Genomic DNA, 21561 nt, shown 5'->3' with positions numbered 1-21561 from the left:
ACATGTATTAGAGAGGCAGGTAGAGACAGGAAGAGACAGGTATTAGAGAGACAGGTAGAGACAGGAATGAGAGAGACAGGTAAGGACAGGTAGATACAGGTATTAGAGAGACAGATAGAGACAGGTATTAGAGAGACAGGTAGAGACAGGTATTAGAGAGACAGGTAGAGACAGGTAGAGACAGGAAGAGACAGGTAAGGACAGGTAGATACAGGTATTAGAGAGACAGGTATTATAGAGACAGGTAGAGACAGGAAGAGACAGGTAAGGACAGGTAGATACAGGTATTAGAGAGACAGGTAGAGACAGGTATTATAGAGACAGGTAGAGACAGGAAGAGACAGGTATTAGAGAGACAGGTAGAGACAGGAATGAGAGAGACAGGTAGATACAGGAATGAGAGAGACAGGTAGAGACAGGAAGAGACAGGTAGAGACAGTTATTAGAGAGAGACAGATAGAGACAGGAAGAGACAGGAAGAGACAGGTAGAGACAGTTATTAGAGAGAGACAGGTAGATACAGGAATGAGAGAGACAGGTAGAGACAGGTAGATACAGGTATTAGAGAGACAGGTAGAGACAGGAAGAGAAAGGTATTAGAGAGACAGGTAGAGACAGGAATGAGAGAGACAGGTAGATACAGGAATGAGAGAGACAGGTAGAGACAGGAAGAGACAGGTAGAGACAGTTATTAGAGAGAGACAGATAGAGACAGGAAGAGACAGGAAGAGACAGGTAGAGACAGTTATTAGAGAGAGACAGATAGAGACAGGAAGAGACAGGTAGAGACAGGAAGAGAAAGGTAGAGACAGTTATTAGAGAGAGACAGATAGAGACAGGAAGAGACAGGAAGAGAAAGGTATTAGAGAGACAGGTAGAGACAGGAAGAGAAAGGTATTAGAGAGACAGGTAGAGACAGGAAGAGACAGGTAGAGACAGTTATTAGAGAGAGACAGGAAGAGACAGGTAGAGACAGGAATGAGAGAGACAGGTAGAAACAGGTAGAGACATGTATTAGAGAGGCAGGTAGAGACAGGAAGAGACAGGTATTAGAGAGACAGGTAGAGACAGGAATGAGAGAGACAGGTAAGGACAGGTAGATACAGGTATTAGAGAGACAGATAGAGACAGGTATTAGAGAGACAGGTAGAGACAGGTATTAGAGAGACAGGTAGAGACAGGTAGAGACAGGAAGAGACAGGTAAGGACAGGTAGATACAGGTATTAGAGAGACAGGTATTATAGAGACAGGTAGAGACAGGAAGAGACAGGTAAGGACAGGTAGATACAGGTATTAGAGAGACAGGTAGAGACAGGTATTATAGAGACAGGTAGAGACAGGAAGAGACAGGTAAGGACAGGTAGATACAGGTATTAGAGAACATCTGTTGATGCAGTTGTTGAGCAGCCTGGGGGAGCACTGCCTGTCAGTAAAGGGAGAACAGGTTCCTACAGAACTATGAACACATGTGAAAAGGTCTGGTTCTGGTCTTACAGGTTGCTGAGGCCAGGGTTCCTGGCCCCCCCCCTCAGGGTTCCTCTGATGGGGTTCCTGTAGCAGCTGGACAGTTCTGGAGACGTCAGCGGCTCGAAGAAGCGTCCTGGAAACAAAACCCTGATCAGGAACTGAGATCTGGATCCACCCGACCTGCTTCTGGTTCAGTTCTAACCGGATTGCAAGGAGCCCACCTCGTCCAGCGGCCTCCGGACCGAGGGCCGACCCAGGAACCGAGATGTGGTCCTTCTGGGCCAACCCAGGAACCGAGATCTGGTCCTTCTGGGCCGAGAGGACTCGTCTCCAGTAAACTTCAGGGAGGGACAGCAGCCGAACCACCACCTGCAGAAGGAACAAGTACTCACATCATGTGTAAAAGTACTCAGATAATGTGTAGAAGTACTCAGATCTGGTACTTCTGGTTCTTGAGTAAAAGTAGAAGTACTCGGATCTTGTACTTTAGTAAAAGTAGAAGTACTCAGGTCTTATACTTGAGTAAAAACAGAAGTACTCAGGTCTTGTACTTGAGTAAAAGTAGAAGTACTAGTAAAGTAGATAAGGTAGGACCTTGGGCTGGGTGCTGGTCTCCCTCAGGATGGTGGTGGGAGACGGGTCTGGCGTCCCGTGACCCACCAGAGTCGGTCCAAAGACCCGGGACAGGTTGTTCTGGTCCATCTGACAGGGGGGGCTCCGTACCACCCTGAAACCGTCATTTGAGTGTAGAGTTATATTCATCATATATGATGTAGACATGTTCTTAAGGTATGATGTCATGGGGGGGGGGGGTTAGTACTTTTGTAAGTGGAGCATGAGGAAGGCCAGGGTGTCTCTGTGGGGGGGGGGGAGCTCAGAGAGGGCCTGGTACACAGCTGCAGTACTGCTGTCTTCATCCTGCAGCTCTAATACACAGGAATACACACGTAAATACACACGTAAATACTAGGGATGCCAGTGATTATTCGATTTTTCGAATATTCGTTACAGTCTCCATAATCGAAAATAAAAAATTTTTAATTTGATTTTAAATAATCGATTAATATTCGCACAGGCTGTCCGATTTTCGAATTTGATCATGTTCAGTTTCTGGCATCCCGAGTAAATAAACAGGAATACATGACTGCAGTACTGTTGCCTTAATAATGGATAATATTAAAAGTATATTTGTTATTATTGTTATTATGAATTACCTGCAGCCTCCATGAAAGTTCGATGCAGTCTGAAGGTCAGCAGCGGTTCCTTCAGGTTCCTCAGGAAGTCCTTCAGGAACCCACAGAGAACATGGACGTCCTGCACCTTCCCCAGGGGGGGGGTCTTCCCCTGCAGGACCATCATCCTGAGCTCCTTCACCAGCCGCTCCCCCCCCGGGACCCGGTACAGGCCCCTCTGTAGAACCACACTGTTAGCATGTAGCTGTTAGCATGCAGAACCTCCCATCAGGACCCGGTACAGACCCCTCTGTAGAACCACACTGTTAGCATGTAGACCCCCCCCTCTCACCTCCTGCAGCCCCCTCCTCTCGATCTCGGCGACACACTCCACCATCAGGTGGGGCACCCAGGGGGGGGCACCCGGGGAGAAGTCCTCCAACGAGTTCTGCAGAGGAGATTTTACAGGATAAAGCACTGGTTCTGTCCCCCCGATCATCACTAATGCCCCCTCATTACCCGTGTTTCCCCCTCCCCCCCCCTCTCTCATTACCTGTGTTGCCCCCCCCCCCTGAGGAGGTATGGTGGAACAGTCGGAGCTGAACCTCATTTTGCACTCTGGATGAGCGACTGCTCTGCAGGTTCTGCACTTCAACGCCATTCTGCCGAACCGGATCCTCTTCCCACAGAGAGAACAGGTCTCCGGCATGATCACCTGCAGAACCAAAGAGAACCTGAAACATCTGTAGTCCACCTGCAGAACCAAAGAGAACCTGGACCGTCTGTAGTCCACCTGTAGAACCAAACACACCCTAACCAAACACACTTGAACCGTCTGTAGAACCTAACCAAACACACCTGCTCTGTAGTACTGATGGTTTAGTTATGGTTCTGGTTCTTACAGTTTTTGTAAGGAACTCATGTTTCAGGGTTCTCTCGAGGGGTTTTTGGTACAGCGCTCTGACCGCCGCGCTCTCCTCCATCTTGGATTCAGGTTCTGGCTGCAACAGCGTTTTGTTGGCAGGTAACCGGATGGAGGTCTGATCTGAGGAGAACCACAGAACGTCAGAGAAATGATTTACTACCACAGAAGAAGAGCAGAACCACAGACCGTCAGAGACATGATTTACTGCCACAGAAGAAGAAGAGGAGGGAACCTCACCTCTTTCCGGGGGCACAAAATTCTCCTGTGGGTTGGTCTGCTGTGTGAGGGGGAGCTGTAGGGGGTTCCTCTGGGTTCTCTGAGTGTTCCCCAGCTCCATGTGGATATCCCCGGAGTCGGGGGTTTGAACCGAGGCCTTCACCACAGTCTCCACCTCCTGACAGAGGACACAGGAAGGAAGAGAGAACCGTGATCAAAACCAGATCTACACGTGAAGAGAGAACCGTGATCAATACCAGGTCAACACGTGAAAAGAGAACCGTGATCAGTACCAGGTCAACACGTGAGGAGAGAACCGTGATCAATACCAGGTCAACACGTGAAGAGAGAACCGTGATCAATACCAGGTCAACAAGTGAGGAGAGAACCGTGATCAATACCAGGTCAACACGTGAGGAGAGAACCGTGATCAATACCAGGTCAACACGTGAGGAGAGAACCGTGATCAATACCAGGTCACCACGTGAAGAGAGAACCATGATCAATACCAGGTCAACACGTGAAGAGAGAACCGTGATCAATACCAGGTCAACACGTGAAGAGAGAACCGTGATCAATACCAGGTCAACACGTGAAGAGAGAACCGTGATCAATACCAGGTCAACAAGTGAAGAGAGAACCGTGATCAATACCAGGTCAACAAGTGAGGAGAGAACCGTGATCAATACCAGGTCAACACGTGAGGAGAGAACCGTGATCAATACCAGGTCAACACGTGAGGAGAGAACCGTGATCAATACCAGGTCAACACGTGAAGAGAGAACCGTGATCAATACCAGGTCAACACGTGAGGAGAGAACCGTGATCAATACCAGGTCAACACGTGAAGAGAGAACCGTGATCAATACCAGGTCAGCACGTGAGGAGAGAACCGCTATCAATACCAGGTCAACACGTGAAGAGAGAACCGTGATCAATACCAGGTCAACACGTGAAGAGAGAACCGTGATCAATACCAGGTCAACAAGTGAAGAGAGAACCGTGATCAATACCAGGTCAACACGTGAGGAGAGAACCGTGATCAATACCAGGTCAACAAGTGAAGAGAGAACCGTGATCAATACCAGGTCAACATGTGAGGAGAGAACCGTGATCAATACCAGGTCAACACGTGAGGAGAGAACCGTGATCAATACCAGGTCAACACGTGAGGAGAGAACCGTGATCAATACCAGGTCAACACGTGAGGAGAGAACCGTGATCAATACCAGGTCAACACGTGAGGAGAGAACCGTGATCAATACCAGGTCAACAAGTGAGGAGAGAACCGTGATCAAGGTCAACAAGTGAAGAGAGAACCGTGATCAATACCAGGTCAACACGTGAAGAGAGAACCGTGATCAAAACCAGGTCAACAAGTGAAGAGAGAACCGTGATCAATACCAGGTCAACACGTGAGGAGAGAACCGTGATCAATACCAGGTCAGCACGTGAGGAGAGAACCGTGATCAATACCAGGTCAACAAGTGAAGAGAGAACCGTGATCAATACCAGGTCAACACGTGAGGAGAGAACCGTGATCAATACCAGGTCAACACGTGAAGAGAGAACCGTGATCAATACCAGGTCAACACGTGAGGAGAGAACCGTGATCAATACCAGGTCAACACGTGAGGAGAGAACCGTGATCAATACCAGGTCAACACGTGAAGAGAGAACCGTGATCAATACCAGGTCAACACGTGAGGAGAGAACCGTGATCAATACCAGGTCAACATGTGAGGAGAGAACCGTGATCAATACCAGGTCAACACGTGAGGAGAGAACCGTGATCAATACCAGGTCAACAAGTGAGGAGAGAACCGTGATCAATACCAGGTCAACACGTGAGGAGAGAACCGTGATCAATACCAGGTCAACACTTGAGGAGAGAACCGTGATCAATACCAGGTCAACACGTGAGGAGAGAACCTTGATCAATACCAGGTCAACACGTGAGGAGAGAACCGTGATCAATACCAGGTCAACACGTGAAGAGAGAACCGTGATCAATACCAGGTCAACACGTGAGGAGAGAACCGTGATCAATACCAGGTCAACATGTCAGGAGAGAACCGTGATCAATACCAGGTCAACACGTGAGGAGAGAACCGTGATCAATACCAGGTCAACAAGTGAGGAGAGAACCGTGATCAATACCAGGTCAACACGTGAGGAGAGAACCGTGATCAATACCAGGTCAACACTTGAGGAGAGAACCGTGATCAATACCAGGTCAACACGTGAGGAGAGAACCGTGATCAATACCAGGTCAACACGTGAGGAGAGAACCGTGATCAATACCAGGTCAACACGTGAGGAGAGAACCGTGATCAATACCAGGTCAACACGTGACATGCGTCAGAAAGACTGAAGTCACACGTTTTTCCCTCAGAGAACAGAAGGGAGAGAACCTCTGAACTTTAGATTTTGCTGTGAACGTTAATAAACCCATAGAAGAGATCCTCATGTGTTTATGAACCTGCTCCAGCGTCCTCCCTGGAGGTTCTGCAGAGATGTTCCCACTCCGTCCTCTCCTCCGGTCCGCAGTTCCAGAACCATTAACAGCTCCAGAACCAGGCCCAAGCGACGAGCGCTGCAACACCCAGAACAAAAGCACAACGTTCCAAACAACCAGAACCTTCTAGAGTACAACAGGAATTTCTAAAGTACAACAGGAAGTTCTAAAGTACAACCGGAAGTTCTAAACACCCAGAACAAAAGCACAAAGTTCCAAACAACCAGAACCTTCTAGAGTACAACAGGAAGTTCTAAAGTAAAACCGGAAGTTCTAAAGTACAACAGAACAAAAGCACAATGTTCCAAACAACCAGAACATTCTAATGTGCGACGGAGTACTATAATAAAGTACATGTACACAGCATGTTGGAGAACTCTGACCCGTTTCTCTCGGGCTCGAGGTCTCAGAGGTTTGATCACCGAGGTGTCCAGGTCCTGAGAACAATAACAACACACACATAATAAGTACATTATAATATATACTGTATGTATTATAATATATGTGAATATATTAACAGTGATAACTCACGACGTCGTCGTCGGTGCGGTCGTAGCTGATGTCGGAGTGGGACAGGAAGGACGACTCGTCCACCACGCGCAGCCTGAACATCAAGAACACGTTCTTTATTACGAATCACTCTATAATAGATGTATTAGTGGTTAGGGTTAGCCTTAGATAGGTTTGATGGGTTTGATGGGTTCGATGGATTAGATGGGTTCGATGGATTAGATGGGTTCGATAGATTAGATGGGTTGGATGGGTTAGATAGATTAGATGGGTTAGATGGATTCGATGGGTTGGATGGGTTGGATGGGTTCGATGGATTAGATGGGTTCGATGGATTAGATGGGTTCGATAGATTAGATGGGTTGGATGGGTTAGATAGATTAGATGGGTTAGATGGATTCGATGGGTTGGATGGGTTGGATGGGTTAGATGAATTAGATGGGTTCGATAGATTAGATGGGTTCGATGGATTAGATGGGTTCGATGGATTAGATGGGTTCGATTGATTAGATGGGTTCGATGGATTAGATGGGTTCGATGGATTAGATAGATTAGATGGGTTGGATGGGTTCGATGGATTAGATGGGTTGGATGGGTTAGATAGATTAGATGGGTTAGATGGATTCGATGGGTTCGATGGATTCGATGGGTTCGATGGATTAGATGGGTTCGATGGATTAGATGGGTTCGATGGATTAGATGGGTTCGATGGATTAGATGGGTTAGATGAATTAGATGGGTTGGATGGGTTAGATAGATTAGATGGGTTGGATGGGTTCGATGGATTAGATGGGTTGGATGGGTTAGATAGATTAGATGGGTTAGATGGATTCGATGGGTTCGATGGATTAGATGGGTTCGATGGATTAGATGGATTAGATGGGTTCGATGGATTAGATGGGTTCGAAGGATTAGATGGGTTCGATGGATTAGATGGGTTGGATGGGTTAGATGGATTCGATGGGATGGATGGGTTGGATGGGTTAGATGAATTAGATGGGTTAGATGGGTTAGATGCAGGGACGTCACAGGTACGGGCTAATGTTGCCCGGGCAACGGCCCGTTTGGCCTTTTTGGCTGACCTGCCCCTCTGGAGAGAGCGAGAGTTTGTTTTTCTTTTTTCTGTTGTGGCCGAATCAACATGATGAGCCCACAATTAGTATTGTAGCGTCTCGCTGCGGGAAACACACTTTGTCAGCGCTGTCATCTGCCGGTGCGTTAAGACCATCTCAGTGTCGGATTTTGGAAACTTGATTTTGAGTTGTCTCATGGCGCAGTTAGGGTATAAAGGACAAACCAGGGGACTTTACTTCCTCTTGATACCGTCGGTTATTTTAAAAGAACACCTAAATATAGCCTACTTGTTGTTTTTGTGCTTCTGTCTTTCTGTGTCTTCTCATCTGTAAACTCCCTCAACGGGCCGCTCGCTCTCTTTTCTTGATCGCCCTCTCACGGGTGAACAGTTCAATGTCCCGCTTCATTGTAGGATTTCTGCCATGTCTCTAATTTAGTTTGACCATCTCCGTTATTAAGTTATGGAATACTAAATAAATAAGTAATTAGATACCTTACCGTCACTGCGCAAAGAATGATAAGAATAAGAATAATGCGTCTTGAACTGGTTTCATTAATTAGTGAGTTAATTTAACGTAATTAGTTAGAGGCCCTATTTTATCAGTATGTCTGGACTGCACAGAAGTTACAATGGTCAAACTACATTAGAACATAATTGTCCTCATTTTGTCTTTAATAGTTACTAACACTAGATATTTTAATGAGATATGGACCACACAACAAAAAATGTCCATGGTTTTAATTTAAAATCAAGTCACTGAATGCAAGTAGTGGCCTTAGTTTATTTTGTTATGAGATGATAATGTGAATTACTTTTTCCAGTTTAGAGCAATAGCCCCTCCAAATGTCTGTGCACGTCCCTGATTAGATGTATTAGATGGATTAGATGGATTAGATGGATTAGGGTTAGCCTGGATGGATTAGATGGATTAGATGTATTAGAGTTAGCCTGGATGTATTAGATGGATTAGATGGATTAGATGGATTAGATGGATTAGATGGATTAGGGTTAGCCTGGATGGATTAGATGGATTAGATGGATTAGATGGATTAGGGTTAGCCTGGATGGATTAGATGGATTAGATGGATTAGGGTTAGCCTGGATGGATTAGATGGATTAGATGTATTAGAGTTAGCCTGGATGTATTAGATGGATTAGATGGATTAGATGGATTAGATGGATTAGATGGATTAGGGTTAGCCTGGATGGATTAGATGGATTAGATGGATTAGATGGATTAGGGTTAGCCTGGATGGATTAGATGGATTAGATGGATTAGGGTTAGCCTGGATGGATTAGATGGATTAGATGTATTAGAGTTAGCCTGGATGTATTAGATGGATTAGATGGATTAGATGGATTAGATGGATTAGATGGATTAGGGTTAGCCTGGATGGATTAGATGGATTAGATGGATTAGATGGATTAGGGTTAGCCTGGATGGATTAGATGGATTAGATGGATTAGGGTTAGCCTGGATGGATTAGATGGATTAGATGTATTAGGGTTAGCCTGGATGGATTAGATGGATTAGATGGATTAGATGGATTAGGGTTAGCCTGGATGGATTAGATGGATTAGATGGATTAGGGTTAGCCTGGATGGATTAGATTGATTAGATGTATTAGGGTTAGCCTAGATGGATTAGATGGATTAGCCTAGATGGATTAGAGTTAGCCTGGATGGATTAGATGGATTAGGGTTAGCCTAGATGGATTAGAGTTAGCTTGGATGGATTAGAGTTAGCCTAGATGGATTAGATCAGGGGTTCTCAAAGTTTTGATGAGTGAGGGCCAATTTAGGTACCCAATATTGGATTGAGGGCCGCCCAAGAAAAAACGGAACACAAAATTCCAAAACACATATTTTCTTTCACACACACACACACACACACACACACACACACACACACACACACACACACACACACACACACACACACACACACACACACACACACACACACACACACACACACACACACACACACACACACACACACACACACACACACACACACACACACACACACACACACACACACACACACACACACACACACACACACACACACACACACACACACACACACACACACACACACACACACACACACACACACACACAGAGAGAGAGTATTGCGCTGGAGTTAGTGATATGCTGTGGATTTCCTGTCTTATCAGCAGGGCCCTGTTTCAGAACCAATTCCAGCTACTCAAGCACCACAGGATAGTCTCTGCAAGACAAATACAGAGAGGGGGGAGGGGGGAGGGAGAGAAAGAGACTTTTAAAATAGAAGCTTACCAAAGACCACAATAACACAGTATTCATCATCATCATTGTTATTATTATTGTTGTTGTATTTGTAACACAAATCGGCTATTATTGCCTGTCATCAACATACCTTTTCCTACTTTGAATGGGATTTATGGTGCTGTCGTCTGTTGGCTACTATTCCTTTGATGTCCGGTTCCATCTCCGTTGTTGCTATACGAAGGACAGCATGTAGATGGGCATCCGTCAGCCTGGATCTCAGCTGGGATTTGTTGATGGCCATGGTGGAGAAGGTTTTCTCACAAATGTATGTGCTTCCGAACAGAGAGGCCATTCTGATGGCATGTTGGCGAAGTGCAGGGTACGTAGATGGGGAAAGTCCTTTGTAGAACTCGATGAGATTCTTGTCTCGATATGCTGCTCTGGCCTCAGAGCTCTCCTGCAGGTCGATGAGCTCGAACTGCATTTCTGCAGGCTCTTCTTCGGGTGCACATGTGAAGGGATCTTGGAATAGGTTGAATGACTTCTCGTGGTCACTGAAGTCCGAGAAGCGGTGGTGGAATTCCTCTTGGAGTTTTTCCATGAGGTTGTGGTTCTTGTCTGAACACAGGTGATGTAAAACGTCACATTCACCTGCGAGCACCTTGCAGGCGGGGAAATGGGTTAGATCCCCCTCTCTGAGCTGTCCCTGCACTAGTTGAAGTTTTCGCTGGAAAGCTTTGACGCTTTCAAACAATGTGGAAATGAGCTTCACATTGAGATCGCTGAGAAAGGTGTTCAGGTCAACAAGGAACGCTAGGTCACAAAGCCATTCAGTGTCACTTAACTGTGGCAGATCTTGTCCTTTTGATTGCATGAACTCAGCGATTTCTTTCCTCAAATTAAAAAAACGCTTCAGTGCTGCACCTCTGCTCAGCCACCTGACAGCAGTGAAGTATATGACGTCACCAAATTCAGCCTCTGATTGCACCAAAAAAGTTTTGAATTGACGGTGATTCAGACCTCTGGACTTTATGAAATTCACTGTCTTGACAACAATGTCCATGACATGTTTCATTTCAAGCGTATGAGCAGCAAGGGCTTCTTGGTGAATTATGCAGTGATATTTGATTAGGTTCTCACCTCCGTTATTGGCCACTTTGTCGCTGAGCAAAGAGACAGCGCCCCTGAGGTAAAACGAAGTAAGCGTTGCTCCATTTCTCCTGGAACTTCCTTTTCTCCTCACTGACAAAACGTTTTTTACGCGACGGCCCTGGCTCCTCCATCTCGCTTACACAACGAAAACTTCCAACAAATTTTGTTTCCGCTGTTCACGTGAACACTTTGCCGCCTTTGGGACGTGCATCCAATCAGGGAGTGAGTTTGGGGATGCTCGCGCTGGGGGTATTCAGTGGAAATAACAGTGTGCCTGAGTGTGGACGTTGGGAGAGACAGCTTGTTGTTTTATTATTGTATAACCGGACTTTTGTGTGCGTTCATATACTTAACCACACACGCAAACACACACACTCTTTCTCTGCCGTTACATAGCAGACACTACTTTATCTGTCAAGTTGTCTCCGATGCCACCACAACTTCCTGTCAAACACGTTATCTCACCTTCAAAATAAAAGCATGCAAACGGAACTGGAAGTTAACCTAAATTAAATCCAAAATACACATAAAACTACAACGAAGGCAACAAAAACAATGCAACATCTCCTTCAGTCTCAGAGGACACAAAGTTGGGTTATCTACAGACAGTGACTAGCTAAAATCGCTAGCTAACTCCCGTTTCTGATAACTTACAACAGATTTTCCGCTTAACTGCAACTCGCGAGATTTGCGAGATTCAGGTTACCAAATAAGGAGTGAGAGTGACGCGTAGAGGAACCGGAAGCTGCGCTAGCCTCCGGTGGCTACCATAATGCTATCATTTAGTTTCTCCGATTTTTGCACAAAAATGGATTGATGGACCATCAATAAATAAGCCATGCCTGCTTCATGTATGGAAGAGGACCAGCGCCTCAAGAAAGCAATCATATCATCAGGTGTGGTCTCTAACATTTATAAATTATTATCTAGGGCTGCCCCGAATACCTATTCTCCTGTCCAACTGTCCTGGGAGCATACCTTGAATATCTCTCTGTCTGCTTTGCAATGGAACTCCATTTGGCAGTCAGCTATGTTCTCTTCTAAATGTGTAAGACTCAGGATCATACAGTTCAAAATTCTCAATAGAGCTTACATCACCCCTGTTACAAAATCCAAGATGGACAATAAACACAGAGATGTATGCTGGCATGAATGTGGCAAGCAAGGTACATTGTTGCACCTACTCTGGGAATGCCCAGCGGTAAAAAAACTTTGGTCAGAAGTAATATCCTTATTGTCTGAATCTTTAAAAGTTAATTTAAATTAGCCACAAAAAGACTCATCCTATTAAACTGGAAGGAACGCAAACCAGCCTGCTTTACTAGGGACTCATGGCTGAGGGAGTATCTGGACCTACTGAACATGGAGCGTGCAGCTTCTCTGCTGGGGGATTTTGAGGGGAGACAGGAGGATTGCGGTTCACTGTCCGCAGCTCTCCTATCTAACCCTGTCAATATGGCATCTCCTGTGTAATGTATAATGTATTGTGTATGTAATGTCCTGTGTATGTCACAATCAGCTGTCTTAGGAAGTCATCCTTGCATCCACCCCCCTCCCCCGTTACGTTTTGTTTAGTTGTTTGTTGTTACATGTTTTGATGTACGGTTTGTTATCTGGAGCAATGTCTGTTAAAAAAAATTAAAAAAAAATAAAAAAGAATAATAATAATAATTTTACTGTACTTGGGGTTTAACAGGTTAACTATCGCGGGCCGCCAGAAACATTTCCGAGGGCCGCCATTGGCCCGCGGGCCGCACTTTGAGAACCCCTGGATTAGATGGATTAGATGTATTAGGGTTAGCCTGGATGGATTAGGGTTAGCCTGGATGGATTAGATGGATTAGGGTTAGCCTGGATGGATTAGATGGATTAGGGTTAGCCTGGATGGATTAGATGGATTAGGGTTAGCCTGGATGGATTAGATGGATTAGTCACCGCCTGGTGGTCCGGTGCAGCGTGGTGTTTCCCGCTTTGTGCTCGAAGGTCGCCAGCAGAGACTTCTGCTCAGCGTTCAGACCGGCCGACGTCTTGCTGTCCTGAACCAGGATATCACACATCAGCTGCATCTGCCGCTGCTGCATCATGGGAGAAAACACACTGCATCATGGGAGAAAATAATTACTGCATCATGGGGGTGTCGCTACCCGATCTGCAGCTCTGCCCGATCTGCAGTGCGCATGTGCGAGATGATCCGCCATATTGGACAACTCCGGACGGCAACCCAAGTAGGACACTTGACACAGTGGCTTTTGGCAAAGCTCAAAAAGAAAACTCGAGAGGGATGAGTTATTGTTATTACAGCGTGACTTCACTTTTATTTAACAACTCTTTTTATTGGGTTCTTTTATTTGGGGTTCAGTTCATTGTCAGAATAAGTGAGAAATGAATTGAACTTCTGTTAGACAGCTATCATACTGAATCCATATTTACTGTGAATGTATGCAAACATGTATGGCATATAGCTGTCTGGGAGAAAACATACTGCGTCATGGGAGAAAACACACTGCATCATGGGAGAAAACACTGCTGCATCATGGGAGAAAACACTGCTGCATCATGGGAGAAAACACTGCTGCATCATGGGAGAAAACACACTGTATCATGGGAGAAAACACACTAGAGGCTTCTCAATACTCAAATTTCCCCTCCTCGACTCCTCGGTCCTCCGGTAGTGACCCGGAAATGAATTTCAGCGCGCCATGTTGAAGGCAGGGCTCGAGCTTAAGGACGTCCCGTCGTCGATAAAAATAGTGTCAGGGAGGATAAAAAATAATTTTGGGACGAATTTGGGACGAGAGTTAAAATAAAAATACCCTGCTAACTCTACTACAAACGGCGATGAAAATGAAATCGATTGCACGTTGTGTGTAGCACACAGTTATTAAACCTCCTTGTCAACATAAACACACAAAACATTTAGCCACACACACACACACACACACACACACACACACACACACACACACACACACACACACACACACACACACACACACACACACACACACACACACACACACACACACACACACACACACACACACACACACACACACACACACACACACACACACACACACACACACACACACACACACACACACACACACGGCAGTGCCCGCAAATTCCTGGCCCGCAAATTCGCGGGTCTATCTACAGTAGGCTAGGTACTGAGTGTGTGTATATCCCGTGGAGGAATTCTGAAATGTTTTACCGTTACATCACAAAAACGCACAGCAGAACCAGACCCTGGAGCGCCGGCCTCTTTATTTACTTACTCCTCTTCATCCCTTATGGGTAATAAGGCTGAGATGAGAACCCTCCATCGTATTTAGTCCTTAGCAATATGCTGCGCCTCTCCCCATGTAGGGGTGGGTACCGAGCCCCCGGTATTAAACGGTCCCCGGGCCGGAATTATTAAAGACAGTGGTAACGTTAAGCTCCGACGTCATCTGACTTTTTATCGGTACTGGAGACATTTAAAAAAAATATGTCATATGTAGTATTGCTACATAAACATTATATCGCAGTTTTAGTTTATCCAACTCCGTTTCTAATATGCAATAAGACTACAACATGCGCCCATGATGTATTTTCGAGCTTTCCAATCCAGACGAGATCTCTCTCTCCCGTCTGTGTGCGAGGGGGCGGGGCAGTTTGTAAAGGTCTCCTGACTGTGTTACAGACTGTCCTCCTGGTTAGTGGTTACTCTGGGTTCTGTCTTCAGGACAGACTGTTGGATTTTTTTGTTAATTGGATGGGACTTGATTTGATTCAATATTAGAGTAATTTTCTCGTTTGTGTGTTTGTTTAAATATATTTGGCCTTTGTCATGTGATTGACTGATTTACTCAAATAAAAAGGTTGATGAATTATCATCTAATGATTTGTATGATGTTTTATTTATGTTAAAGGTCACTTTGAATGATTTTAACCAATGATAAGTAGTAGAAAAACTAATATTTTAAATTCGGGACGGTCCACATTAATTTCGGGACGGCTTAGATTGTATTTCGGGACGGTTCCGGGATGATGGTGAAAAAAAGTTAGTCGAGAGCCCTGGTTGAAGGACATCTAATTTCTCTAAATGCACTTCGAAGACCGAGCATCGAGCGTTGAGAAGGCTCTCTGGAGGAGCTATGAGAGAGGAGAGAGGAGAGAGGAGAGAGGACGCTCTCTGGAGGAGCTCTAACCGAGGAGAGAGGAGAGAGGAGGCTCTCTGGAGGAGCTATAACAGAGGATACACTGATGGTTCCTCCACGGATGCATTTCCGGGAACGGTGGAGGCGTGACGCACGGCTGGACTGATCTCAGCCAATCACAGCTCTGCATGCATCGTCTGGATATTACTTTAGTAACTGCTTTCATCACGATGTTTCCAGAGAGAACAGCTGAGAGGTCCGTGCAGAAAGCAGAGCAGTGTGTATAATATATATCACTCAGTGTAACAGACCTACTCTCTGTCTCTGCTTTAGTTTAGTAGATATCTACAAACAAAGAGTCCAGATGATTCTAAAACCAGTTAGTGCTTCACAAAATAAAATACACAACGGCTGTGTGTGTGTGTGTGTGGTACAGTGTGTGTGTGTGTGTGTGGTACAGTGTGTGTGTGTGTGTGTGTGTGGTACAGTGTGTGTGTGTTGTACAGTGTGTGTGTATGTGTGTGTGGTACAGTGTGTGTGTGTGTGTGGTACAGTGTGTGTGTGTGTGTTGTACAGTGTGTGTATGTTTGTGTGTGTGTGTGTGTGTGGTACAGTGTGTGTGTGTTGTACAGTGTTTAGGTGTGTGTGTGTGGTACAGTGTGTGTGTGTGTGTGTGTGTGTGTGTGTGTGTGTGTGGTACAGTGTGTGTGGTACAGTGTGTGTGTGTGTGTGTGTGTGTGTGGTACAGTGTGTGTGTGTGTGTGTTGTACAGTGTGTGTGTGTGTGTGTGTGTGTGTGTGTGTGTGTGGTACAGTGTGTGTGTTGTACAGTGTGTGTGTGTGTGTGTGTGTGTGTTGTACAGTGTGTGTGTGTGTGTGTGTGTGTGTGTGGTACAGTGTGTGTGTGTGTGTGTGTGTGGTACAGTGTGTGTGTGTGGTACAGTGTGTGTGTGTGTGTGTGTGTGTTGTACAGTGTGTGTGTGTGTGTGTGTGTGGTACAGTGTGTGTGTGTGTGTGGTACAGTGTGTGTGTGTGTGTGGTACAGTGTGTGTGTGTGTGTGTGTGTGTGTGTGTGGTACAGTGTGTGTGTGTGTGTGTTGTACAGTGTGTGTGTGTGTGTTGTACAGTGTGTGCGTGTGTGTGTTTGTGTGTGTGGTACAGTGTGTGTGTGTGTGGTACAGTGTGTGTGTGTTGTACAGTGTGTTTGTGTTGTACAGTGTGTGTGTGTGTGTTGTACAGTGTGTGTGGTACAATCTGTGTGTGTGTGTGTGTGTTGTACAGTGTGTGTGTGTGTGTTGTACAGTGTGTGTGGTACAGTGTGTGTGTGTGTGTGGTGTACAGTGTGTGTGTGTTGTACAGTGTGTGTGGTACAGTGTGTGTGTGTGGGTGTTGTACAGTGTGTGTGTGTGTGTGTGTGTGTGTGTGTGTGTGTGTGTGGTACAGTGTGTGTGGTACAGTGTGTGTGTGTGTGTGTTGTACAGTGTGTGTGTGTGTGTGTGTGTGTGTGTGTTGTACAGTGTGTGTGTGTGTGTGTGTGTGTGTGTTGTACAGTGTGTTGTACAGTGTGTGTGTGTGTGTGTGTGTGTGTGTGTGTGTGTGTGTGTGTGTGGTACAGTGTGTGTGTGTGTTGTACAGTGTGTGTGTGTGTGTGTGTGTTGTACAGTGTGTGTGTGTGTGTGTTGTACAGTGTGTGCGTAGATGCAGCGGACAGACGGGTCTCAGTTGGTTTGGTGTCCTCTGCTTACTTTTTATACTTGTAAATAAAACTTTTGGCCCGTAATTTCAATTCCCCATTTCAGCGATCAGAGAGAGGGGGGATATATCCAGTCTCTGATTGTGTTACATTATTATGAGAGTGCTCTCATACTTTAAATTGTATATATTTATATAAATATATTTGTGTGTGTGTGTCCGCATCTGTAGCCTGTTATTGTCTCATTATACCGCACTCTCAATGAATTCAAAGTAAATATGTTGGGGAACAATGTTCAGCTGATCTAACAGAGATTATAAAATAGAGTGCTATGACAAAACACTCGACAGCTGATGCAGCTGTTGCCACGTCATAATGAACGGACGTCTCTTTAATACGACCGCTCAGAGGAGAGGAGTTCTCATTTCTTTAAACGTCTGCTGCTTCCCCTCCTCTCTCCTCGGTTCCCCTCCTCAGTCCTCCACTCGCCACTGGTGTGTGTACCAGGTAGTGTGTGCTTGTGCCAGGTAGTGTGTGTGTGTGTGTCCCAGGTGGTGTGTGTGTGTGTGTGTGTGTGTGCCAGGTAGTGTGTGTGTATGTCCCAGGTGGTGTGTGTGTGTGTGTGTGTGTGTGTGTGTGTGTGTGTGTGTGTGTGTGTGTGTGTGTGTGTGTGTGCGCCAGGTAGTGTGTGTGTGTGTGTCCCAGGTGGTGTGTGTGTGTGTGTGTCCCAGGTGGTGTGTGTGTGTGTGTGTGTGTGTGTGTGTGTGTGTGTGTGTGTGTGTGTGTGTGTGTGTGTGTGTACCAGGTAGTGGTAGTCCCTCTCTATCCTGCAGCGCTTCCTCAGCTCGACGTCCAGCTGGTTCCTGGAGTGTTTGAGCTGCACCTCGCTCCTCAGCAGCTGCTCCTTGGTGTGTTTGAGCAGCAGCTCGTGCTCCTGGAGCTGCAGCTCAGCATTCAGCCAGCGCTGCCGTCCGGCCTCCAGCCCGCGCACCACCGCTACTAACTCTGTGACAACAATATATTCATATATATATATATATATGTATATATATATATGATAAACTCTATATATATATATACACACACATACATAACTATATATGAATAAATATATAGTCACCTTGCTCGCTGCTCCTCACGTTCTCCTCCACAGAGATCCTCTGCAGAGCCAGAGACAGAACCTCCTCCAGCAGCTGACGCTCCCCCATCACGCTCTTATTCTGAAGGGCTGCTCCACACTTCCTGTTACAGCAGCTGTTAAACTGTTAACCCTTTAAGTAACTAATGTCAGATATATATATAGTAATATTTAATAAACATGTTGGTCTTAATCTTTAGAATAAATCAGGCTTTAAATAAGAACTTGATATCATTTATATTTTTAAAATGTAATTATGTATATATTTAAAGTCAAGTTTGGATCTCAGTAGAGACAGAGACTGTTTCCTGTAATTTCAGGCTGGATACTCGTTTGAACCGGACACCTGTGCAGGTGACGCTCGTTCCGCGATAACAACAAACAGCGCGTGCAGTTTCAGGAGGAGCACGCGGCTCTGAGAGCTCGCGCTGTGTCTCGCGGCTCACCTGCACAGGTAACAGCCGCTTGATCTCTGAGAGGATCCATTGAATAATTAACACGAGACTCACCTCCACGTGCAGCTCCTCTCACCAGCTGCTCTCTGCGATCACGTGACCTCCTCATCTTCTTCTCTGGTTTTTAAAGTGAATGTAAACAAACCTCTGTACCCCCCCCACCAGCAGCGTCACACGGACCGCTCAGTGTTTACTAAACTACTTTAAATACTTTATCAAAGTATATAGATACTTCTTCATCTCAATCATAACGATCAGAGGAGGACATAAAGCAGCAATACTGCAGTGTAGAAGTACTCTGTAAAAGTACTGCGTTCATAAAGTACTAAAAGTAAAAGTACTCCAGATTATCTCTGTTATTTATTCAGATGATCAAGAATCAAGGTTTTTATTGGTCATGCTGCAGAGACGTGTTGCGGCTCGCCTCGAAAGTAGACGAGAATAGCCGATCGCAGCCGGGGGAGGTCTCAAAAAGCTCGCATGAAGTCGGACAGCTCCGAATCGGATTCTTCTTCTTCTTCTTCTCTCGGTTTTTTGGCGGATTGCAAACAACTTTAAGGTGCATACCGCCAACTCCGTTGTCTGGTGGGGGAGGCAGTGTTTTCAGGTGTTCTCAGGTGCTCTCAGGTGCTCCCATGTGTTCTCGTGGGGGGGGGGGGGGGGGGGGGGGGGGGGGGGGGAAGCGTTCTCATGTATTCTCGTGGGGGGGGGGGCAGTGTTCTCAGGTGAGCTCAGGGTCATGTAACATTATGCTTGTTGTTTATGTTTCTTATCAATAACAGGAGGTCTCACTCTGATGGGTTTTTCTTCACAGTTTATTCATACAGCTCAGTTAACACTAAAACAATATTAACAACAACACCAGATTCACCGTCACCATGGAAACGTGTCTTAGAGGACTAAACCCTTCAGAGACACGGCGTTACCATAGCAACACACTGGAGCCAACATGGCCGACAGCGAAGCTCACGATCTTTGACGCTGCAGATACAAAACCTTCGGGGGGGTCATACAGGGGTCACCATAGCTCATACAGGGGTCAGAGGTCCTACAGGTGGATCATACAGGGGTCACCATAGGTCATACAGGGGTCAGAGGTCAAATGGGGGGGGGGGGGGGTCAGCTACCTGCAGGCTGCACCTGGATTATTTTTTAGCACCGTTTATTTGTATTCATGTTCCAGCAGTCAGAAGAGTTTCAGTATAAAAATTATAAATATGAAAGTAGGTCAGAGCAGCAGAGGTACGAGAGTACACAGGTCGTATATTATAAAGGACTAACAGGTTTTAGTAACACCATATACAAGTACACAGGTAGTATATTATAAAGGACTAACAGGTATTAATAACACCATATACAAGTACACAGGTAGTATATTATAAAGGACTAGCAGGTATTAGTAACTCCATATACAAGTACACAGGTAGTATATTATAAAGGAGTAATAGGTATTAGTAATACTCAGTGATACTCAGTGATTCTCAGTGATACTCAGTGATACTCAGTGATTCTCAGTGATTCTCAGTGATACTCAGTAATGCAGTATCCTGGTAGTTATTTTCTACCCGCTGGGTTTCCAGATGAACAGGGAGTACTGGCAGTATTCATTCAGGTACTTATACTATTAATAGTTATGCTACTACTACTACTACATGTATCAGAGCACAGTGGGGTTAGGGGACAGGATGCAGTTTGATGAGTACATGTACACAGCATGCCTTGAGAAAAACACCAACAACTGTAAGTACTAGTTAAAGTACCATTATTGTAGGATTGAGTACTACTGCTGGAGAAGTACAGTATGTGTAGGATTCAGTACACAGTTAATGAGGAGTGTAGCAGTATTTGTAGAGGTGTTTTTGGGTTCAGTGGTATTTAAAGTACCACAGTTACAATAGGCGCTTTCACACCGCAGTACTTTTCCCCCAAAGGTTCATGAGAACTTAGTTCATCAGAACTCTTTAGTTCTGATGAACTAAGTACAGATCGCGTTCACACTGGAATAAGTTCCTGGGGGAGGATTAGGCAAATGAAGCCGCTGACGTCACTTCTTCTTCTGCTTCGGGTTTACTGGCAGGCCGCAAACAACTTCACTTCGTATACTGCTGCCCGAAGTCCCCGGAGTTGGGGAAGGCTTCAGTAGAAGCTTACTGAAGCCTTCCGAGTAAATCTCCTGAACGCCGACACCTCCTCATCTCCACCGCTACCATGTTTTATTTTGTGTTGCCATAAATTAGTCTCTCTGCGTTTCTGCGCTGGGCTAAAGCTAATAATGCTAATAATGAGGAAATAAAATGGCGGCTTCACAAAACCTTTTTTGAGTTTTACGGGGCGTGGTTTGCAATCCGCCCAGCCAATCAGAAATATAGCTCTTTTCTCACAAGAGAGCCGCATGAGAGTCCCTGCTCTCTAAAGGGACGGGAAAGGGGTTAAAAAGGTTCTAATGAAATAATTTTTGTTCCGGCTCTTTTTGGTGTGAACGCGACATTTCGGAATTATATCGGAACTAAAGTGGGAAAAGTACTGTGGTGTGAACGCGGCTTATGTTTACTACTACTGTACATGAGAGGTTGTTGTAGTATTAGTTTAGGGATGTAGTACTACATATATCTTTAGTATTAGTTGAAGTACTTCTCCAGAAGGGTTAAGTAGCAGTTGGAAGGAGTACTTTTTGAAGTATTTTATCAGGAGGTCCAGTCAGTACTACTTGAAGTATACTGACTGCAGGGTTCAGTGTGTTGTTCACTCTAAGATAAGGAGGAGAAGGAGGAGCGTCCGCCGGGAGGAGCCACGACTCTCTGGGAGGAGCGCAGAGGGAGGTGGTCGTCTACCTGACCCCCTG

At 45.6% G+C, this 21561-nt stretch overlaps 2 protein-coding genes across 5 annotated transcripts in view; both read right to left on the bottom strand.

Moving 5' to 3' along the window:
• Positions 1-2062: 2062 nt before the first annotated feature.
• LOC307023630 (rac GTPase-activating protein 1-like) lies at positions 2063-19150 on the bottom strand. The gene is made up of 14 exons (XM_079657005.1): positions 18774-19150; positions 18247-18388; positions 17929-18131; positions 13228-13367; positions 6831-6903; positions 6683-6736; positions 6264-6377; positions 3803-3959; positions 3543-3685; positions 3194-3355; positions 2993-3088; positions 2683-2891; positions 2289-2394; positions 2063-2195 (listed from the first exon to the last, which is right to left on the bottom strand). The coding sequence occupies exons 2-13, from the start codon at positions 18332-18334 to the stop codon at positions 2382-2384; spliced, it is 1452 nt and encodes a 483-aa protein (XP_079513131.1). The 5' UTR covers positions 18335-18388; positions 18774-19150; the 3' UTR covers positions 2063-2195; positions 2289-2381.
• A 366-nt stretch (positions 19151-19516) lies between these two features.
• The window catches only part of dpysl4 (dihydropyrimidinase like 4), a 31551-nt gene continuing 29506 nt past the window's right edge, over positions 19517-21561 (bottom strand). For all 4 annotated transcript variants that reach the window (XM_079656816.1, XM_079656819.1, XM_079656818.1 and 1 more), the window contains exon 15: positions 19517-21558. In XM_079656816.1, the coding sequence (XP_079512942.1) occupies positions 21467-21558 (92 nt within the window). In that variant the 3' untranslated portion in view covers positions 19517-21466. The remainder of the gene's footprint in view (positions 21559-21561) is intronic.

This window comes from Notothenia rossii (genome assembly GCF_949606895.1).
Source record: "Notothenia rossii genome assembly, chromosome: 11".
In the NCBI taxonomy this organism is placed as follows: Eukaryota; Metazoa; Chordata; class Actinopteri; order Perciformes; family Nototheniidae; genus Notothenia; species Notothenia rossii.
The sequence above is the reverse complement of the archived record's forward strand: the minus strand, read 5'-3'. Positions and strand labels throughout refer to the sequence as shown.

Excerpts from the sequence above, each read along its gene's own strand:
- LOC307023630 (XM_079657005.1), bottom strand. The coding sequence starts at position 18,334 with ATGGGGGAGCGTCAGCTGCTGGAGGAGGTTCTGTCTCTGGCTCTGCAG. Across the intron at positions 3,686-3,802 it reads TTTTGTGCCCCCGGAAAGAG|ATCAGACCTCCATCCGGTTA; the intron begins GTGAGGTTCCCT and ends GGTTCTCCTCAG. Across the intron at positions 3,089-3,193 it reads AGGGGGGGGGGGCAACACAG|AACTCGTTGGAGGACTTCTC; the intron begins GTAATGAGAGAG and ends TCTCCTCTGCAG.